This window comes from Solanum verrucosum, unplaced genomic scaffold (genome assembly GCF_900185275.1).
Source record: "Solanum verrucosum unplaced genomic scaffold, falcon-dt-bn FXZP01000307.1, whole genome shotgun sequence".
NCBI classification, from domain to species: domain Eukaryota; kingdom Viridiplantae; phylum Streptophyta; class Magnoliopsida; order Solanales; family Solanaceae; genus Solanum; species Solanum verrucosum.
Window position 1 is genome coordinate 1,829,715 of NW_026020264.1, and position 18,931 is coordinate 1,848,645.

An 18,931-nucleotide genomic window follows, 5' to 3' on the forward strand; every position below is an offset into this window, starting at 1 on the left:
CCTACTTGTATTTGGTGGATAATGTGGAAGAAAAGGAACCTAAGATGCTTTGAAGATAAATGCAGCTCCACCCAGGGTATTAAGATGAAGTGCTTAGCTTTGTTTTATTTTTGGTGTAAATTACTCCCTCTGTTCCTAATTACTTGTCCACTTTTCCTTTTTTAGTTGTCCCTAATTACTTGTCTATTTTGATAAATCAAGAAAGGACAATTTTTTTACCTATTATACCCTCAATTAATTGCTTTGAAAATGGTAGAATTTTTTGAAATCTCAAGTTTTTAATTCATCAACTTCATAATTAATAGGGGTAAAATGGTAAACTCACTATGTCAATCATTGTTTTCTTAATAGGTGTGCTAATTCAAAAGTGGACAAGTAATTAGGGACGGAGGGAGTAGTATACATGGAAGATCATGAATCATTTGTAGATGTTATAGGAACATTGTGAATCTAAGGAATAGGAGACTGATCTTATTCTTTTGTAATTAACCTTGACTGCATCAAGTTTGGTGCAGTCTTATTTGGATATAAAACAGCTGTTACCTTCTCAAAATAAAACAATTGCTGATATTTTTATTCCCTTTTCTCCTCTAATCTCTAATGACAAATGTTTGATGACCCATTTATTAATTTATTTCTAGATCTCTTAAATGACCTTAAGATTTAGCAATAAGAAGAGGTGAATGTGTAACTGACACGTAGATCCTAGATGAAATTTGGTGAAATGAATTGCGTTTTGTAGTTAAGCTTGTGTGGAATTTATAAATGTTATTTTTTTTTCCATTTTTTGGCGTTAAGATTGAGGTATTAAATATTTCTAGAGAAAACATCACATATTCACCTATATTTTATATGCATATTTCATTCAATGACAGCTGGCGGCAAGTTTTCTCTTTGACGGAGAGAGCGAGCGGCAAGAGAAGATGAAGAGGGTCTACTCAACAATATAAAACAACCATGCTTTAGATTTCACTCAAGGAAGTGGTATTTTCCTGAAGGTAAACCCTGAATCAAATTATTCTCTTGGGTTTCGTTTTGTGAGTTTGAAATATGAAAATCTTTAGTTTATATACTAATCTGGGAGACCTAGTTGCTTTTGTAGATAAATATTTGAAACATTTTTTCGAAAGATACTTGAATAGAAATTCGTATGAATGCTATGAAGACGAATACATATATTTAGTGGTGCTATTGCTAATCAATCACTGGAAAGAGTCCTTGTGGCAGCAGCACTCAAGACACTTCTGAGATAAGAAGGTACAATCTACCCCCTTCATGGGTTTCCTCATTAAGCCTGATAATTACTTTTGGCCTTGCTCGTTAAGATGGAAAAGTCTGATGGCTACTTTCATAATGCTCTGTTAGATATTTAAATAACCTAGTTTTCATTATAATAATGTGAAATAAGATTCATGTGCAGAAATAAAATCATTAATTTGGCCTGGGCCAGATGAAAATCTCTGGTTTCTGTCCTCTAGGCGGAGATTCAGATCCTGAATACATATTTGATATATTTGTAGGTAAAGTTGTGTTCAGATTGAGTAAAACTATGTTTAAAAGTCGACATCACCAAAATCAGATGCAGTGTTAATTTAGTTTGAATATGATTTCATTGCACAACTCTTTTCTATGATCTTCCAAGCAAACTGAGCATCACTTCTGCCTTTAACCGTGACAGACGGAGAGGCTTGTCTTATCATCAAATACCATTTCATTTTGGGATTTTGTTTTTACTTTTATTTGTAATGAAACAGTTCTGCGCTTGTCCCTATTATGATATGAGTTTGTGGCAATTGCTTTTCCAGAAGTGTAAAATCTCGTGTTGGCATATTATCCCGACAGCATGGATGGGAACTCCTTTTGGGTTGAAGAAGTCAAGGATCAGTTACCTGTTTCTTTGAAAAGAAAGAGAAATGTCAGGATCAAGAAACTAGAGTTTGTTGGATGGGGATCCAAACCATTGATTGAATTCCTTCAATCAATTGGTAAAGATACAAGCAGATCGTACTCTCAACAAGAGGTGTCGGCGATTGTCACTGAATATGTAAATTCGAATGGTCTTCTTAATCCACAAAAGAAAAAGAGGGTTATGTGTGACGCACGACTTCATTCCCTTTTCGGAAAGAAAGTTATACCGCGGTTAAAAATCTATGATTTGTTGGAAGTGCACTTCAGTGAGAACCATGGTGAATCAGAGGATGAATCTTCTAACAGTTCGCAAGAGGAGGATGTTTTAATAGCATCTAAGGGAAGAAAAAGTACAGGGAGTCCAAAGAAAAAGGTTCCTGTTGTTCCTAAAAGCTGTTTTGCAGCTGTTATTGCTGAAAACATTAAACTTGTGTACTTGAAGAGGAGCTTAGTTCAGGATCTTCTGAAGACCCCTGAAAGTTTCGAAGATAAAATTGTGGGTAGCTTTGTGAGGGTAAAATCTGACCCAAACGATTACTTTCAGAAAAACTCCCACCAGCTTCAGCAAGTTGAAGGTATATTTTCATTGTGCACTTTTATTTTTTGAAAATCCTACAGTGACTACATAAGATCGATGTTGCGTTGATGTTTTCCAAAATAAAAGATTTCCCTCCCTACAAGAGAGACTTGGGCAAAAAGTGAGGGAAGCAACAATCCAGCCTTTAAATGCTGATTCCCTCTGTGTTTTTGTGTGAACAAATCCGTAGTCATGGTCCCTTGCGAGCATTTCTAGTTAAACATAGAAAGATGCGATTGCTGATTGTTTCCTAAGATGAATATGGAAGTCGTAAGTACTCAGAATTCTTTTCTATACTTAAACTGGTAAGAAAAAGGAGAAAGTAGCAAATAAGAAAGAAAACAAAATTACCAAATAACTCAAAAATTGCTGTTTCATGATTAAAATGTACGATAACATCAGATTGATTTATTTACGTAAAGTAAGTGTTTGTTGTTTCCCCTTTTTTTTTGGTGTTACAAAGACATCCATTTTTATTCTTTAAGAGCTTTATTTAACAGCGATGAACTTGAAATTTTCCCATCTTTGTATTTTTAAAAGAGAAAGATTGTTTTCAGAATTGTTGCTCCTCTTTACATGAGTATACAATAAGATCTCTCTATAACAGCCACCCTATAAATACCATTTCACTATAAAAGCCAAGTTCTTTTTCGGAATCGATTTTCTACATTATATTTTATCCCCTTCTATAACAGCCTTTTACCCGTAACAACAACATCCATCTTTATTAACAATATTCTTTTTGTAAAATTACTCCTCTATTATAACTAGTATCTTCTTTTATTGGTAATATAACAATCATCTTCATAGAAATAAAATCTTGAAGATTACCAAAAATAAATCTAGAGATTTTGACCAAATACTTTGAAACTTTACTATACCACTTATGATAAAAAAAAATATTATGTGAATACACACTTCCATAATTAAAAGATTTCATTCCCTTGATAATCATTATAAAGTGGTGACAAAGTGCTAACATTTAGTATAATGTATTAAGTTTTTTCTAATTTTTAATTAGTGAAATATGCATATCTTTTGAAATTTTAAATTTGAATAATTTTTTTGATCTTTTCATAACATTAAGAAATAAAGAAACTTTTTGGATAATTTTTGCTTATAACAACCAAATAATATTTTAAACATCAAATGTTATGGGTGTTTAACAACCTCCAAAAAATTGTTAGAACAAACGAGACTGTTATAGATCGGTCCGACTGTATATAATTTGTGGAAGATGGTAAGTAGGATGTGGAAAGTTGCTCCACTTGCGCTTATATGGGTTGTTTTGAGAGAAGAAATTTGAGGGCTTTTGAAGGTGCAGAGGATTTTCGATAGTTGAGGAATAACCTCTTATCCCTTGTTTCTTTTTGGTGCACCCATGAGATTCTTTAATGTATAGAAGATTGGGTGTCGTTTGTAGAAAACCTTTTCTTTTTGTAGGTTTTCTACCTTTTGGTGTACTATTTGTAAACAAGTCTTTTTTCACCCAAACTTTAATAAAATTTATTATTTAATCAAAAAAATCTATCTTCGGTAATTTTATAAAAAAATCCCTTCTGATTTTCGTCCTTCTTTGGATAGATGTTCTCTTTTTGCATCTGTTCTTAAATCCTAATATAAGTGGTTTTGTTTTTTTCCTTGTTCTCTTGGCATGCTAAAAGGAAAATACCGTCTGACCACTTTGAGGATATTTTCATTCTGGGAAGGAATTATTATGGGAACTGCCATTTGAAGTTGCCTAACTTTTTTATTTTTTTTTGGTTTCTTTGATAAGGTGCCATTTGCCCTTATCGCCACCAAAGATAGTCATACATCATATTGCTGGTGGAGATGAGTTTATGTACTTTGCTGATTAAGTAGTCTAATTAATGATCACATCTTTAGGACATTTGTTGGGAAAGACTTTTTGCATTTTTTTGAGTACTTGGTTCTTTTATATTCACAGTTTGACACTCTCAACGCGAGTCCGGAGCTAAAAAAGCCACTTTTTTCCTCCAAAATGCATAAAGGGCCACTTAATATTTTAACCAAAAAGGACAATTCGTTGGTGAGGGAGTGAGATCCTTTATGATTTCAACAGCGGTTAATGACGTAAATACTAAGACAATCTCGCTGCACAATCAACGAGATATGTATTCTATTTTTCTTTCTTTCTCGCTGCCCAGCCAGTGAGTTTTTCCATGTTTTTTAAAGAAAATTTTGTGAGTGGCCCTTTATGCATTTTGGAGGAAAAAAATGACCCTTTTGGCTCCGGATTCCTCTCAACTTTGCCATGTCTTGAGTATATGGACATGGTTTTCTGCAAGAACTATAGTGTGGTAAAATAGCAAATGGACTAGCTAGATTTCTATCTACTCGGTGCATAGTTGTTGACTTATGTCCTCACTAACTGTCGGTGGGAGGAGTTGTTACTTCTACAATTATCATCATTATTCTACCATTGTTTAGGGAGACTGCACTTTTTTCATCACATATCCTGTGTTAGTGGAAAGGTAACTTTATAAAGTGACGGACACTTATGATTGGGATATATGTTCTGAGACTACTGTAGGTGTAGATCCACTTAAACCTTGTCTAATACCAATAATTTTGCTTGCATGACGATAAAGGAAATTTTTGTATAATCTAATTGCTTGCTTTTGTTTATTGTTCTTTAAATTGTCTCAAGATATACTTCTAAAAGAGGTTATCTCCTCCTAATGCCAATCTCTCTTCTCCTTTTCATCGTCTTTGTTCCTTGTGGAATTCTCATGAATCTCCAAGGGTAACACAAACAATTAGCTTACTCCCATGCGGGTACTGGACAACAAAAAGGAAGAAGAAAATAGCTACTCCCAAAAAATACTGTGTGCCTAATTATGAATCCTAAAATATGTAGTTTACCTGAAACTTTGATGCTCAAAGGCAATTCTGAATTATGTCTGATTTATGTTTGTGTTTCTTAGAGTGTGCATAGTTGAAGAGGACCATGAGAAAAGGGGAAACAAATGCTGTCTTTTCCATTAAGTAATATTCTCTATCCTCCTTGCTTCTTTCATTGTAAAGCTTGAATGCTTCACAGGTGTAAAAAAGGTTATGTCAGCCAGTGACGCAGCTTTTGAAATTCACCTTCAACTTTCAAATTTGATGAAAGACATTCCAATATCATCCTTATCTGATGATAATTTTTATGAGGTAAGCAACTGTTAGCAGTATATATGGTCAATCATAGTGTTGGATGGCTCTGATTCGAAATTACTCCATTCTCTGCCCCCTCTTGGGATGGATTATGGCAATTCTGAGATTGACTTTGGCAAAACATTTGAGTGGTTTTTAATTTTCACAAAAAAGAAAAAATGATTTCTTGAAAATATATTCTATTCAAAGGTCGAGAAATGCATCAGAGGATGTTTAATAATTGATCAAAACTAGGAATATACATGTTTTAAATTTATTATTATTATTATTTTTCATCTTTTCGAAAATGGTGGTGTCCATGCCATTTTATGTGCACCTAACATTGTCATCAAAAAAATGTGCACCTAACATATGCCATCACGTAACTGCCATCTCCCACTAGCATAGGTACCGGGTTAACTGGTCCCTGTGATATTGTCTCACTTCATTGACCATTAGGTCACACACCCTTGAGTGCGGTAACTTGCGTTTTATTGAAAAAGCTACTTCTGATTGTGTGGACTACCTAGGTACTTGGTGTGAGAAACTCTTTGTCACTATTTAGCTATACTAAATTTGCTACTACTATAAGTACTTCATTTAGCATGGACATATTTCATATTTGTAGAACTGCTTGATGTTTTTGGATCGAGTGTATTTGTCAATTTCTTTCAACACAGCAGCTTTGGTATATAGAGTAGTCTTTCTCTCTTGTATGGTGTTAGTCAATAGATTTGCTAACTTAAACAAGATTGGTGGGCTCCTGTTTTCTTATATGACTAATTTCTTATGACTGCATACCTAAATATACCCGTGTCTCAAAATATTTATCATATTTCACTTCTTGAGAATTTAACATAATAATGTTTGACGAAGATATTACTGTAGATAGCTTTGTAAGTTTACTTATTTTTATATAGTTTCTGAAGTTTTAAATGTTATTATTCAAAGGGAAATTAATCTATGTTATGTAAAAAGTGGTATAGTTTGGCTCTGATAAGAGAACAAATGCAACTAGAGGGGAAGGATTGTATCGGATGTATATGTATATTGTGTGGGTGTATCCTTGCGTGTATTCACACAAGCAATCCATCATCATATAGTGGATGTCAATCTACTGCAACACTTCTCCTTTATCCTGACTCATTTATATACACACAAAAAAAAAATGTCTAAAATTTGTTTGTGCAAATGTCAAAAGCTTTTCTTCTTTAGATATATATGTTTCCTCTTTCATAAGAATTTCTCGTTTTCTTGGCAGGAAGAATGTGAGGATTTGCGTGAAAGAATAAAAGCTGGTTTGCTCAAGAGGCCTACTGTTGTAAGATATCTAAAGCACCAGCAAGTCTATCATTCTACAATTTATCTTGATAACCGAGATATCCCCGAGGGCAATGGCGCATGGTTTAAAACTCGGTGGATAATGGGCCTACCCACTACCGTTCTCCTCTCAAATTGAACCCTCCTGTCCTTTATATTTTCTTCTTCCTTTGTTTTGCATCTCCTATTTTCATTTGCTTGTGACGTCCCTTTCCTGTCAAAGGTGATACATTACTTTCCTACCATCATTCTCAATTTCTCTTCTTTCTTCACTTCTGCTATGCTCGAAATCTGATTATTACTTTGACGTTACTGGAATCAAGAATTATTGCATACAGACGAAGCTGATTATCTTAAGTCATGTCTGCATATCTCTTTTTTTTTCTTGGTGCAATTTTCCTTGATTTGATAACAAAGGAATCTCTACAAGGTTTTTTAAGCTGTAGCCAACTGATTATGGATATTTTGTCAATCCTGTATTTGGTAGAGAATCTAGTGAGACTTGTAAAAAGATTCTGCTTCTTCCCTCTGAGGTGGATATTGTTGATTCCTAAGGAGAGGATGAAACACACAATTTGTGAAAAAAAATTCTTCATGAAATCTTCAGGTTTTCTTTGCTATTGATATTGTAGACCTTCCGAGGAAATGATCACTTGGACAACTTATATATAAATGAAAAGACATGGAAAAGAACTGTGTATAATATTGTCTTGAGTAGGTGTATCCCTTCAAATTGACGAGCTTTGCTCTTTTCTTTAACAAACTAATGGCTTCGATCTTAGTGTCTGACCTCTACTGTGTCAATTCAGCTTCATACCACTGCTGTTGTAATTATGTGGCAAAAACAAACACCACCTCTTCCAATATTAACTTCTTCTTTTTTTCCTTCTAAATTATTTTTCTGTAGACTGCTGTATTGGAAATTGCCAGTTACTGTATTCTTCTAGATTTTGACACTCTCTCAATGATTTATTACTCTGAATAACTTTGGTGTGAATATTTAGCTTGGATTTTGCATGGTCTCAGAGTTGAACTGTGCTAATACTTAATAATCTTGTCCTATTCTTTCTTCTTATGAATACTTTTATTTATGTGGGAAAGAGTAAATCTTAAGTTTTCTTGACTTGTTAGTACTATAGGTTGAGATTACTTCCATTTTGAGTTTTGTTTAGTACATTGTAACTTTCTTCTTCAGATTGGTAATGTATGGCCTTTTTTTCTTTAACTTCATAACTTTGTTTTCAAGTTGGCAATTGATTTACCCACTTCTTGGCAGTTGGAGCTTGAGTCAAAAGCGCAAGTTCTGCACAAGGATATCACTAAGCATGTAAGTTTGAATTCTCCACCGAGTCTCTTTGTCTGGTTGTCCTTGTCAACTGCATTTTGTTTGAGCTGGAAGTTATTTTCTCAAAGAAATGGTTTGTGAAAACCCAGCTACACTATGCATATTATATGCAACTTTCAACCCTTTTTTCCTGGCTAGATGTTTGACCTTAATATGAATTGATGATGTCAATAATACTGTGTATATGTTAAGACCATACTCCAGTTGGAAGACTCGAGAAATGTGAAATGTGAGTGACTGAGAGGGAAGTTGTTCACAACTCTGGTGTACATTGTTATAGGAGTTATTATTATTTTTGGTACATTGTTATAGGAGTTATGTCTTCAGATAAAGCTGTATAGAAGATGAACTAACAATATCACTCAAAATATTTTATAGAAATCAATCGATAATAGTGAACTGTATTCAGAAAGTGTTTGTAGGTGTATAGGCTACATGTTCAGAACACCTATTCATAGAGGGAAGCTGTTGAATGTAATTATGTAATACCTAACGAAGGATTAGGAGATCATTCCATGATTAATGAATCAACAATAGTAAATCATTTCGGTTGTGGTTTGTGGAGGAATATCATGAAGGCATGGGAGTATTTTTTTTGGAAAATATCTCATTCAAGGTCAAGACAGAGATAGAATAAATTTTTGGGGACATATTATCGAGATGATATTCAGAGATTGTACAGAATAACTTGTCAAAGAGTACAACTAATTAGGGGGTGGAGAGACTTTTTGGACTTGAGATTTAGAAGGGAATTTCAAGATTGGGAAGTGACTGAGTTTCAAAGATTGCTATCTAGATAACAACAAAGTTATTGAAAAAGGCAAGTGAACAATTAAGTGATTGAGACAAACGGCTAATGGATATTTAGATTGAGGGGACAACCAGGCATATAGGATTGCGTTTAAAGTCAAAGAAGGAGTACATAACGTGACTGATTTCAATTACCACGGTTTGGGACCAGCTGCCAATGTAGCAATACAAAGAGATTGAGAATATCAAATACTCCCCTTAGTCGCCTTTGAAAAAAAAAGGAACTCGCTAGGCCTTCAGAACAAAGGCGATTTCATTTTAGGTGACCCTTTCCGATCAAACATAGTGTTTAAGAAATAAAAGAAGGCTTTGAAACATATGGTCTTAAACATGCCTTAGCATTTTGCGTGGCTATGAAACTTGAATACTGATGGTCTTAAACATGCCATAACATTTGTGTGGCTATAAAAGATTGTCATTAAGGGCAAAAGAGAAGACTAAGAAACATAAACCACAGGATTACTAGTTTGAAAAACATATGCAATTGTGGGTGTGCCTGTTTACACACCTCGTTTTACTTGAGCAACTCATTAAAATCAAATAAGGAAATTATTTGATTGTTTCTTATAAAAAAAGGAAATTATTCAATTGTTTGAATCACTCAAACCTATTTTCTGATGATTAATATGCTCAATTGGTATTATGTGACAAGTAATAAAAAGTTCTAGATGTAGTCTCGAGAAAGAGTAGAAAGGATAGCTTGAATATGCTGTTGCTGCTGGAACAACTTACCAGAAAGGTCACATTAGTATTACAAAGAAAATGGCTTTAATCATTGCAAGATAAATTTGGAGAATTCCTAAGAGGACGACTTGATACGACTCTGCAAAAGTCAAAAGAGTTCATCATTGCCACGGTAAAACAATAAAAACTGTGCAGAAATTAGATTCCCACTCCTGGTAACACTATTTCGGTGACCAAAACGATAAAGATATTGATGGGTCAACTATATTGATAGGTGACCCTCGAGAGGAAAGATTTATGTTGGAAAAGGCTGGAAAATTCACTTAGGTGCAATGCCTGTAGAGGCTTTTTGATATACCTTACAATTCGAATAATTTCATTCAAAGGACTCCCAAAGAGCTTGGATAAACTTGCTAATATACTGTCATCAAATGAGATGTCTAGTCATGTCATCATGAGATAATTGAGCTTGCCAACCAATGTTCGATAATAACCTGTTCGAGAAGAAGCTCAACATTCAGTTCACAGGATTAATATTTATTGGTTTTGCAATTCAGCATACCAATTTCTTCTAATACATCAACAGTATACTATCTTTAGGACACGAAAGTTCCACAACCAGGTTGAGAATTATTATTGGACTGACTACCCTTTCGAGCAACTATTAGGAAACTGCATGAAGGAGACAGACTCTCATCTGGTGAAGGATGTGAATTCGACCCAGTGTGTTGCTGCCTTGCTGGTGGGAATATTAAATTAGGAGCAGTGGCTGTGGGAAAGAACGAAGGAGAGATACTGATAGGATTCTTGGGAGGTGGTTTAGGTCAGAGAAATTTTCTTCATAAACTATGATGTTGTCTATTTTCCAATTCAGCTTCCTATTTATCTGTTCTCTTATTTTTCTTTTCACCACATGAGATCAGTTTTAGAGGTAGGTACACAGCGATATCATCTTTTTCACGAGAAGCTATGGCATTGAAAATCCCTACTTTAGCAAGTTCACTTATTGAACCATAGAAGAAAATTTTGTCTGAATGAATTAATTACCTTTGACAATTGAAAAAATGCTTAGTGAGGTGAGCTTAAATGGAGTAACATGGTTAGTGAGAATTCATACAGCCAACCTCAACTTGTTTGGGACTGAGGTGTAGTTGTTCTAAATGAAATCGACCTCGACTCTAACTTACCCTCGGAATTTGGCTCATGAGATGATGATTGTTCATATGCATATAAGGAGACATTGTTCAATCAATGTAGGACACTTAACACCCTTTCACACACTTGGAGTTGGATATTTGATGCGTGGACAATATAATAGACTTTGCGTGAAAGGGTAAATCAAGAACATAAGGTCTGATTCCGTGTCAAGAAAAAAGACTTTGCACATAGTTCAATCCCAAAAGCTAGCTCATAAGGTCAGAATTACCCAAGTTCATATAAAGAGACCATCCCGTTCTCTCAAATAATGTGGAACACTAAACATTTAGTATCATAGATGAGTGTGTTAAATAAGTGCTTCTGAATTGATCTCATCTGTTAAGAATTTTCATTTTTCTTTGTTGATTAATAACCTTATCATCAAGTAAAATAAATATCATTTCACATGCAACCATGTTTAAAATGTGCCCCGGTGGTATTTGAACTTTTGCCGGAAGCATGTGGACTTGTACTTGTTATTCTTCTGAAGGATGTTGCATGGTTTGTTACTCATGTAGTTGCTTGTTATTGTATACAGATTTGCAACTATGTTGTTCATCACCATTCATTTCCATGTGTATCTAATTTTTACTCTTATCTCATGTTTTGATTTGGCTACAGTGGATTGAGAGAGAAGTTGTGTTGTTACAGAAGCACATTGATCATGCCAATGAAAAGGGATGGCGCAAACAATATCCTTTCATATGTCTTAAGGTTCTGCTATTAAAATATTTGCATCTTCTAGTGGTTGCAAGGCAAAACCTGCTCTTTAATGCAGCAATTTCCATTCCTGCATAAGAAAAGCAACAGTTGGTAATTGTCGTCTGCAGATTATATGTTGGTAATCCTACCTCGCCTTGCGGTAGACAAAAACATGGTATATAAGTGGGAAGGGTAGAGGGGGACATCATTCACTGAGTTCTGAACTGTGCACCACTGGCCCTCTAGGATTTCTTGGATATTAGTTTATGTTAGTCGGTATTGGTTTATAGTACTTCTGATTATTCTGGATTAGTTAATTTGTTTGTGCAGTTGGAGGAAAAACAATTCATGTAGCGAAATAGGTCAAAGTAGTTCGAGACAGAAGTCACAGTAGGTTAAATATTTTGGAAATAAATTTGTTGAGATAAACCTCAAAATTTTGCTCAAGTAATGAGAATTGTCCAAGACCTTTCAAAGAGGGTACAACCCATACATGCCCATGTAGATTCTGACTCCCCTTCCCTGCACACTCAAGACTGAATATCTAGAAGATGCACTAATATAACATAGGGGGCCCAACATTGGGTAGTCCAACATCAAGGATACGTGACTTTGATACCATGTTGAGAAAATGATTGTTGGGCTTGACTCAACCACAAAAGTTAGTTCAAGTTAGGAAGATTGTTCAAAACTATACAAGGCGATTATATATACACTTAACCGCCGTGGGGTCTTAACAATGTTAACTATAAATAGACAGTAGTAGTACTCCTGAGGTGATTGAGTCAATTTGCTCGACACATCTTTTTCTGGTTCTTACTTTAGAATAACTCCTTCAATTATTCTTTACATGGGGAATATTTGAAGTTCATGTGTTTGCATGTTTCTAAAACTCTGGATAGTTATTATTGCATATATAGAGTATTAATGACAATACATCCTGTTTAATGGAAAGCCCCTATTAGTATGCTTTCATTGAGAAAGTTATCCAAGTTTCCTTTGGTTCATAGTTGTTCTTTGCTGGATTGCTTCAATATCGCTTCTGTATGCTAGTTTTCAGGCAAAGTTTACAAAATTATGTCTCTCTGGTTGTTGGGACTTCAATGTAAAAGCTAAAAGCCTGTTTTACTTGTTGATCCTGGTGATGAATCTAAGTGTCTCCTTGACCTACTTTAGAGTTACACTGTTTGAGTTTCTGGAGAGGAAGCAGCTGCTACACACAAAAAAAGAACAGGATAGACTCTTTTCCGTGATGCCAAACGTTGTAGCTGAGGAATTAGAGGCTGAAGTTAAAACTGTTGATGCCCTAGAAGAAAATGTAGTGGAGCAAGAAAGAGAAAATGGTTGTTCACCAAAGTCAACTGCTAATGGAGCTACTGACATTTCTGGTGCAGGTGAGCTCTAACATCCTCTCTGCCACAGAACTTCACGGTTTCTAAAAGCTTATTCAGTTAAACCTTCCCTTTTTGTTTTACTTTTTGGAGTTTAGCCATTTTTCTAGAAGCATTTGGATGTGCAATATGTACAAAACTTTCTTACTACCTCATCTGTCAGTCTGAAAGCTTAATAAGTTTGGACTCAAATAAGTTATTTTGAGATTGATTCCTGAAACAATAGTTTTAATCTGAACAGAGTTCGAGAGAGCCATTTTTTATTGTTTTGACTAGGGTTGGGGATGGGGCAGTAAATGGAGATCATTTCAGTGGAAGGGAAAGGAATGAAAGGGAATGACAGGTTAAAATAGCTTGAGTAATGGAAAAACGAAACTAATTGACTGTCGAACTGGCAGACAACTTTCGTACGGGCTGAAGTTAGTAGTGACTTTTCTTTCCTCAGGAATCAGTTATTGATTGGAATCTTGAAATGCTATACCACTACTTTTTCCCCTGGAGTTAATAAAGTTCGAATTGTCCAGATGGTTGAGATAGGTTTGTGCTTTTGACAATTGTAATTGGAAAAGAAAATGATCTTTAGTTGTGGTAGATATACAAGAGACCATTGAAGATGTCTAATTTGCTTTGAGGCACCAGTTGAGTTAATGTGAGCAGATACCTCTGTCATCTACTCCTTCCATTCCAAAATAAATGGTGTTTGCACCTTTTTATTTTGTTTCAAAATAAGTGGTGTTTCACAAAATCAATAAGGCATTAATTCTTCTTCCAATTTTACCCTTATTAAATAAATGAAATTTTACATAACCAAGACACCATTAAAGAGCTACTTTTTTTTTTTTTTTTAAGGATAAAGAGCTACTTCTTTTAAAGGCATTTGATTAAGGGTAAATTGGTAATGACACTTCTAACTTTCTAGGAGTGTGTAGTTTTCTTAAGGAGTATGCCCAAGCTAAAAACAATATTTATTTTGAAACGGGGGGAGTAACGTATTTGGGGTTGCCTACCAGATATTTTTGATTTGGCAAGAGAAGTTGGTGAAAGTAAAGGTGGCTGTAATGTGTTAGGGACAAAGGTGGTAGCAAAAAGGATTCTTATGTTCTTTTTCCTTTAGTGTTCCTCGTCTATAATCTTTCCAACCTATAATGTGCATATGATGAGGAAGGCGGGACATATCAGATCAATGATTTCTACCGAGTGACCAGCATCGCCAAAGAGAACAAATATTGGAGCTGTCAGGTGCCAGCAGAATTGATTAGATTATATGATGCAGTGCATTGTATATCTTTGCAATACTCCTATGAGAAAAAGTTCCAGTAGACAAATTAGCTGTTTCTTTTTTAGTAATATGCCAAACTTCTACTTGGTTATTCTGTCCCTGTCCTAAATGATTGATGAACCTGCCCAAAATTGCTAGTGTGAATTTCCCTTTTGTCTCTTTATGCATAAAATGCTAACCAGTAGGGGTCCCAAAAGACTTTTCATACTCTAGTATTCAATTACTTCTTTAAAGCCAGTCTAGGTCTCCAACCCATCGCCAGAAGCTCTCTGCTGGGTTTTTTTTACCTCTCAAAGTGGGACTTAGACAAGCAAGGCCATGCCAGTTTGTGTTGGGGGAATTCATCTGCCTTCCCCAACGTTTGGTGATGCCTTCTGCTGAAGATATAATTAGAATTAAGAAGTGCCCTCTCTTTAGATGAGGCAGTCACACAATTCAACAGTTTCTCAAAATAATATTCTTCCAGCATCAAATTGTTCGATTTAATACTATTTCTGCCTCTTGAAAATTTGATATTTATGTTAGTCAGTTCAAATCGTTGAATCTTGGTCTTGATGGGTAAGTTTAGTATTTAGTTTGAGTATGCGAGGTTCGCAAACTGGATGTTATGCTTATTTTAGTCATCTTTTGCTATATCAAATTTGCTAGTCCTTTTTCACTTGTATACTATGCTTGCATGTTGTGAGGGTAGGGCTAAATCTTTTCTGTAATTATAGGTAGCTATTCTACATTTTTATTTTTCTTTAGTTATATTGTTTCCTGCAATCTGATTAAGCACAATACTTTGCTCAGTCAATAGCTGACATGATTTTTTATACTTTCCCCAAGTGTGACTGTATTTTATTTTCAGGAGATACCATGATCCCATCTAATAGGATTTTCGTAAATGGAGATGCATTCACTGCTGATGAAAATGGTAATTTCTTCTTCCCCTGGGTTTTTGAAATTAAGCGTCTTTTTCTTAGAAAAGCGTCCTCATGAACTCTCTAGCTTTCAAACTCACCTCACCTTGCTTAACACCCTGTGGACGTTTTCACGAAGGCCTAAGTCGACTAGCCCGGATGGCTGATTCATAAGGATTTAGGCTTTGGTCAGTTGATCGACCGGTTACCCCAAGTAATTGACCCATAAGCTTGGGGGGAATCGAAAACTATTTGATTTTTTCTAAAATGGTACTCTCCCTTGATTTCCACAACAATGTTTGCTTATGGAACCCCTCAGAGGAGGATAGAATAAGGAATTGACTGCTCTAAAAAAGAGAAAAAACTATTTCATTTGTATCTGGCACTACTTTACTTGGACAGCTTCAAGAAGACTCCCTGTCTTGGGAGCTAATTCAAATGTGACAGGGATGAAAGCAAGGCCGAGAGGAGGGAGAATCTTAGAACTTCAATAAAGTTAAGGATTCTCTCCTAGTATTCCATTCTGTTCCCCTCTCAGTCTTGTTTCCGTTCCTGCCTTATTTGAAATAGCCCAAAGGCCTGGAGTCTGCTCGAAGCTGTCTAATTCTTGTAAGGCTCTATTTCTATATACAGACATGTCATGGTATGGAGGGAGGATTTCATAGCAAGTGAGGGCCTAGCGCAAAAGGTTGCTTTACTAAGCCAATCACCCAATTAAAGAACCTCCCATCAGTTGAAACTCTTTATCCAGTCAATGAAGATCCCGAAACGGAGTCCCTAATACAGTATAGTTATGATCGAACAATAGCGCAGATAAGATCAGACTGAATGTGTGATGTGTGGAGGATTTGGTCCTGGTTCTCTTCTGTCCCATTCCTTCAATCAAAGAACAATCCATGATGAGGGATACTGCCAACGTACATAGTCAGAGTCTTCCCTACATGCCTAACATCCACTCTTCTAGTTGACAGCCTCGCAACGATGAGAGAAGGATCACTATACTTTGCTCAGTCAATATCTGACATATGATTTCTTATACTTTACCCAAGTGTGACTGTATTTTATTTTCAGGAGATATCATGGTCCCATCCGATAGGAGGTTTGTAAGTGGAGATGCATCCATTGCTAATGGAAATGGTGATTCCTTCTTTCCCTGGTTTTTGAAATTAAGTGCCTTTAGTTTTGTTTCTAATTTTGTTGATTGAGACCAGAGTAACTTGAGTTTTGGGTTTAAAAAGCCTGAAGTCTGGCAAGGTTCGTAACATTTATATTTAGTGATCAAAAGGTGACAAATATTATGGTGTGATACATCTTCAAAGTATAAAAAAGAAGGAAACATATTTGCGAACTCAAATTTGCCTGTCAATGAAGTACATGCACTAGAAAAAAAACCTTGGTACCATGAAGTTCCAATTATGGAACCTAATAATGTAATATTAATAACTTAATAAACAAGTTGGGTTACACATGGTCCTCTAATTGGTTTCTGAAATATTCTGTATCTGAAATAACACAGATCAACAAGCAGACATGATTCAAGAACAAAGAGATTCTACCATTTCTGCAAGAGTTGAAAGAGGTGAAGAAATGCAGGTCGTGGCCTCTGGAGAAGATATCGTCACACATCAAGTACAGGTCCAGGCAGTTCAAACTGAGGTAATTGAATTGAGCGATGATGATCCAGATGTTGAGGACCAAAGATATGGAAATCAGTCTACTGATGTGATGAACCCTGATGTCGCAATTTGGCACTATGTGGATCCTCGTGGTATCATACAAGGTCCTTTTTCTTTGGCATTGTTGAAATACTGGAGTGATGCTGGTTACTACTTCGGGCCTGGCTTCAGTGTGTGGAAGGTTGTTGACCAAACCCCACAAGAAGCTGTCTTGTTGGTTGATTTGCTTCGCCATTTTTTCCCCATCCAATGAAGCATCACATGTCGTGTTCTAACACCAGTTCTAGGTTGGCAATCTCTGAACTTCCGCAAAAAGTTGTTTCAGAGTTGTCAATCATGGTTGCCGAGTTATAAGAAAAAGGTTCGTTTGCTTCTTTAATGTCTTTATTCTATGATCATTGATCCATAGTAGACTAAGATACATATTTCTCATGATAATAGGATCAATCCTTGCAGCCATTGCTGCATTTTATGTTTGCAAGTACTGTTACTAGTCAATTTAACTTCTTATTGAGGTGGCCCTTTAGAGTTTAGTACAAGAATAGATGCTTTGTAATGTGAAGTGATGAACAGAGTGAATTTTCTGTTACTAGTCAATAATGTGGCCTTTTAGCAGTTAGCACAACAAAATGCTCTTACAGATGAAAATTTTGTTGCCAATCACTTTTAGTTCTCATCAACTTTTGTTACCAACTGTTGCATTCATTAGTCAATGACTGGTTTTGGGTGGAAGCTTCTCATTGAGGGAAGTTATATTTGGGAAAACTACACAAATTGGATCCATGGCCGAAATATTTTACGCGACTGTTTCTATTTGTTGAACCGTTGCTTCTTCATCCTTATACTCTGATGGTATTAAATAGTAATATATATATCAAGGTGTATATATATATTGATGGTATCAAGCAGTAAACGCACATTAGTAGTTAAAAACAGGGTTGTGAAAGTAAAGTGGTAGTCACTTGTTTCCGTACAAATGTTCTTTTCCCATATTTTACATAAATATTTTGTTACCACATTCTCTCTAATTTAAAGATTCATACTACTCCAAAACTGTTTTTTTCTAGTTGTAAAAATGTTTTATAAATGGTTTTCATGTTTTTCATTTTACAATTTGCACCGAAAATGTTAGAAACCTTTTTTTTTTTTTTTAAGAAAATGCTTCATAAATAAAAAAGAAATTGCTAGCTGAAAAATTCTTTTGTGCTGTATTTGCTTTTCAGCTGTAAAATTGGTGAATAAATGCTAAGGGTCTATCGGAAATAGTTTTCTATCCAACAAAGATAGAAATAGAATCTCTGTATACATAGTAAAAAAAAAACATGTGAGCACGGTATGAATATAATTTAAAAGATGAAAGCAAATTTAGACACCAAGGAAAGTGGATATAGATCAATATTAGTAATCATAATTTACTGTATACAATTGTAATTAAGAAAAAAATAAAAATAAACTAACATATTGCTAAAAGACTTAACCCTTTATAGTGGGAATAGAACTTAAAATCTATCACTAGGGTCTCTCCACCCTATCACTTACACATAGGTGTAAGATTTTAATTAAAATATAGCTTTGTGAGGGATAGCTCATTGTTTGCATTTCATTGGCCAATCTATAAAGTCATTGACATTAATCTAAAACATTGAGCATCTTTTCATGAAATAAGACATGACAAAATGATTGGACTAAGCAAAAAAGTTGCAACTTTTTGGAATGCTTAAAAAGTCTATGTGGGACTTCAAATTATTTCATAAAAAAAAGTGGAGCCTTTTCTAACGAGATAATTACAGTTTAATGTTTTTGAATGATCTGATATATAAACTGTCACGAATATATATGGTTTATATATTTAAGTATAAATAAGTATAATTAGTGTAAAACTTTATATATTTAAACTAGCATTCTTTATTAAACAAAAATAAAAAAAGTTTTAGATTAATTTTTCTTTTAATTAAGTTAAGTACTTCCTATAAGAGTCTAC

At 34.9% G+C, this 18,931-nt stretch overlaps 1 protein-coding gene across 2 annotated transcripts; it reads left to right on the plus strand.

Moving 5' to 3' along the window:
* The first annotated feature begins 792 nt into the window (after positions 1-792).
* On the plus strand, positions 793-17,279 carry LOC125833636 (uncharacterized protein At5g08430). Of its 2 annotated transcripts, XM_049512800.1 has the most exons (11): positions 793-998; positions 1,103-1,257; positions 1,806-2,483; positions 5,550-5,662; positions 6,906-6,965; positions 8,241-8,291; positions 11,622-11,692; positions 12,885-13,096; positions 15,223-15,288; positions 16,346-16,411; positions 16,791-17,279. In XM_049512800.1, exons 3-11 carry the CDS (start codon positions 1,844-1,846, stop codon positions 17,201-17,203), a joined length of 1,692 nt encoding a protein of 563 aa, XP_049368757.1. In that variant the 5' UTR covers positions 793-998; positions 1,103-1,257; positions 1,806-1,843; the 3' UTR covers positions 17,204-17,279. The 2 variants fall into 2 exon arrangements, with proteins under 2 accessions (XP_049368757.1, XP_049368758.1); XM_049512801.1 differs by lacking the exon at positions 1,103-1,257 and having other exon boundaries at positions 923-998.
* Positions 17,280-18,931: the final 1,652 nt, after the last annotated feature.

Excerpts from the sequence above, each read along its gene's own strand:
- LOC125833636 (XM_049512800.1), top strand. The coding sequence starts at position 1,844 with ATGGATGGGAACTCCTTTTGGGTTGAAGAAGTCAAGGATCAGTTACCT. Across the intron at positions 2,484-5,549 it reads CCAGCTTCAGCAAGTTGAAG|GTGTAAAAAAGGTTATGTCA; the intron begins GTATATTTTCAT and ends AATGCTTCACAG. Across the intron at positions 5,663-6,905 it reads CTGATGATAATTTTTATGAG|GAAGAATGTGAGGATTTGCG; the intron begins GTAAGCAACTGT and ends TTTTCTTGGCAG.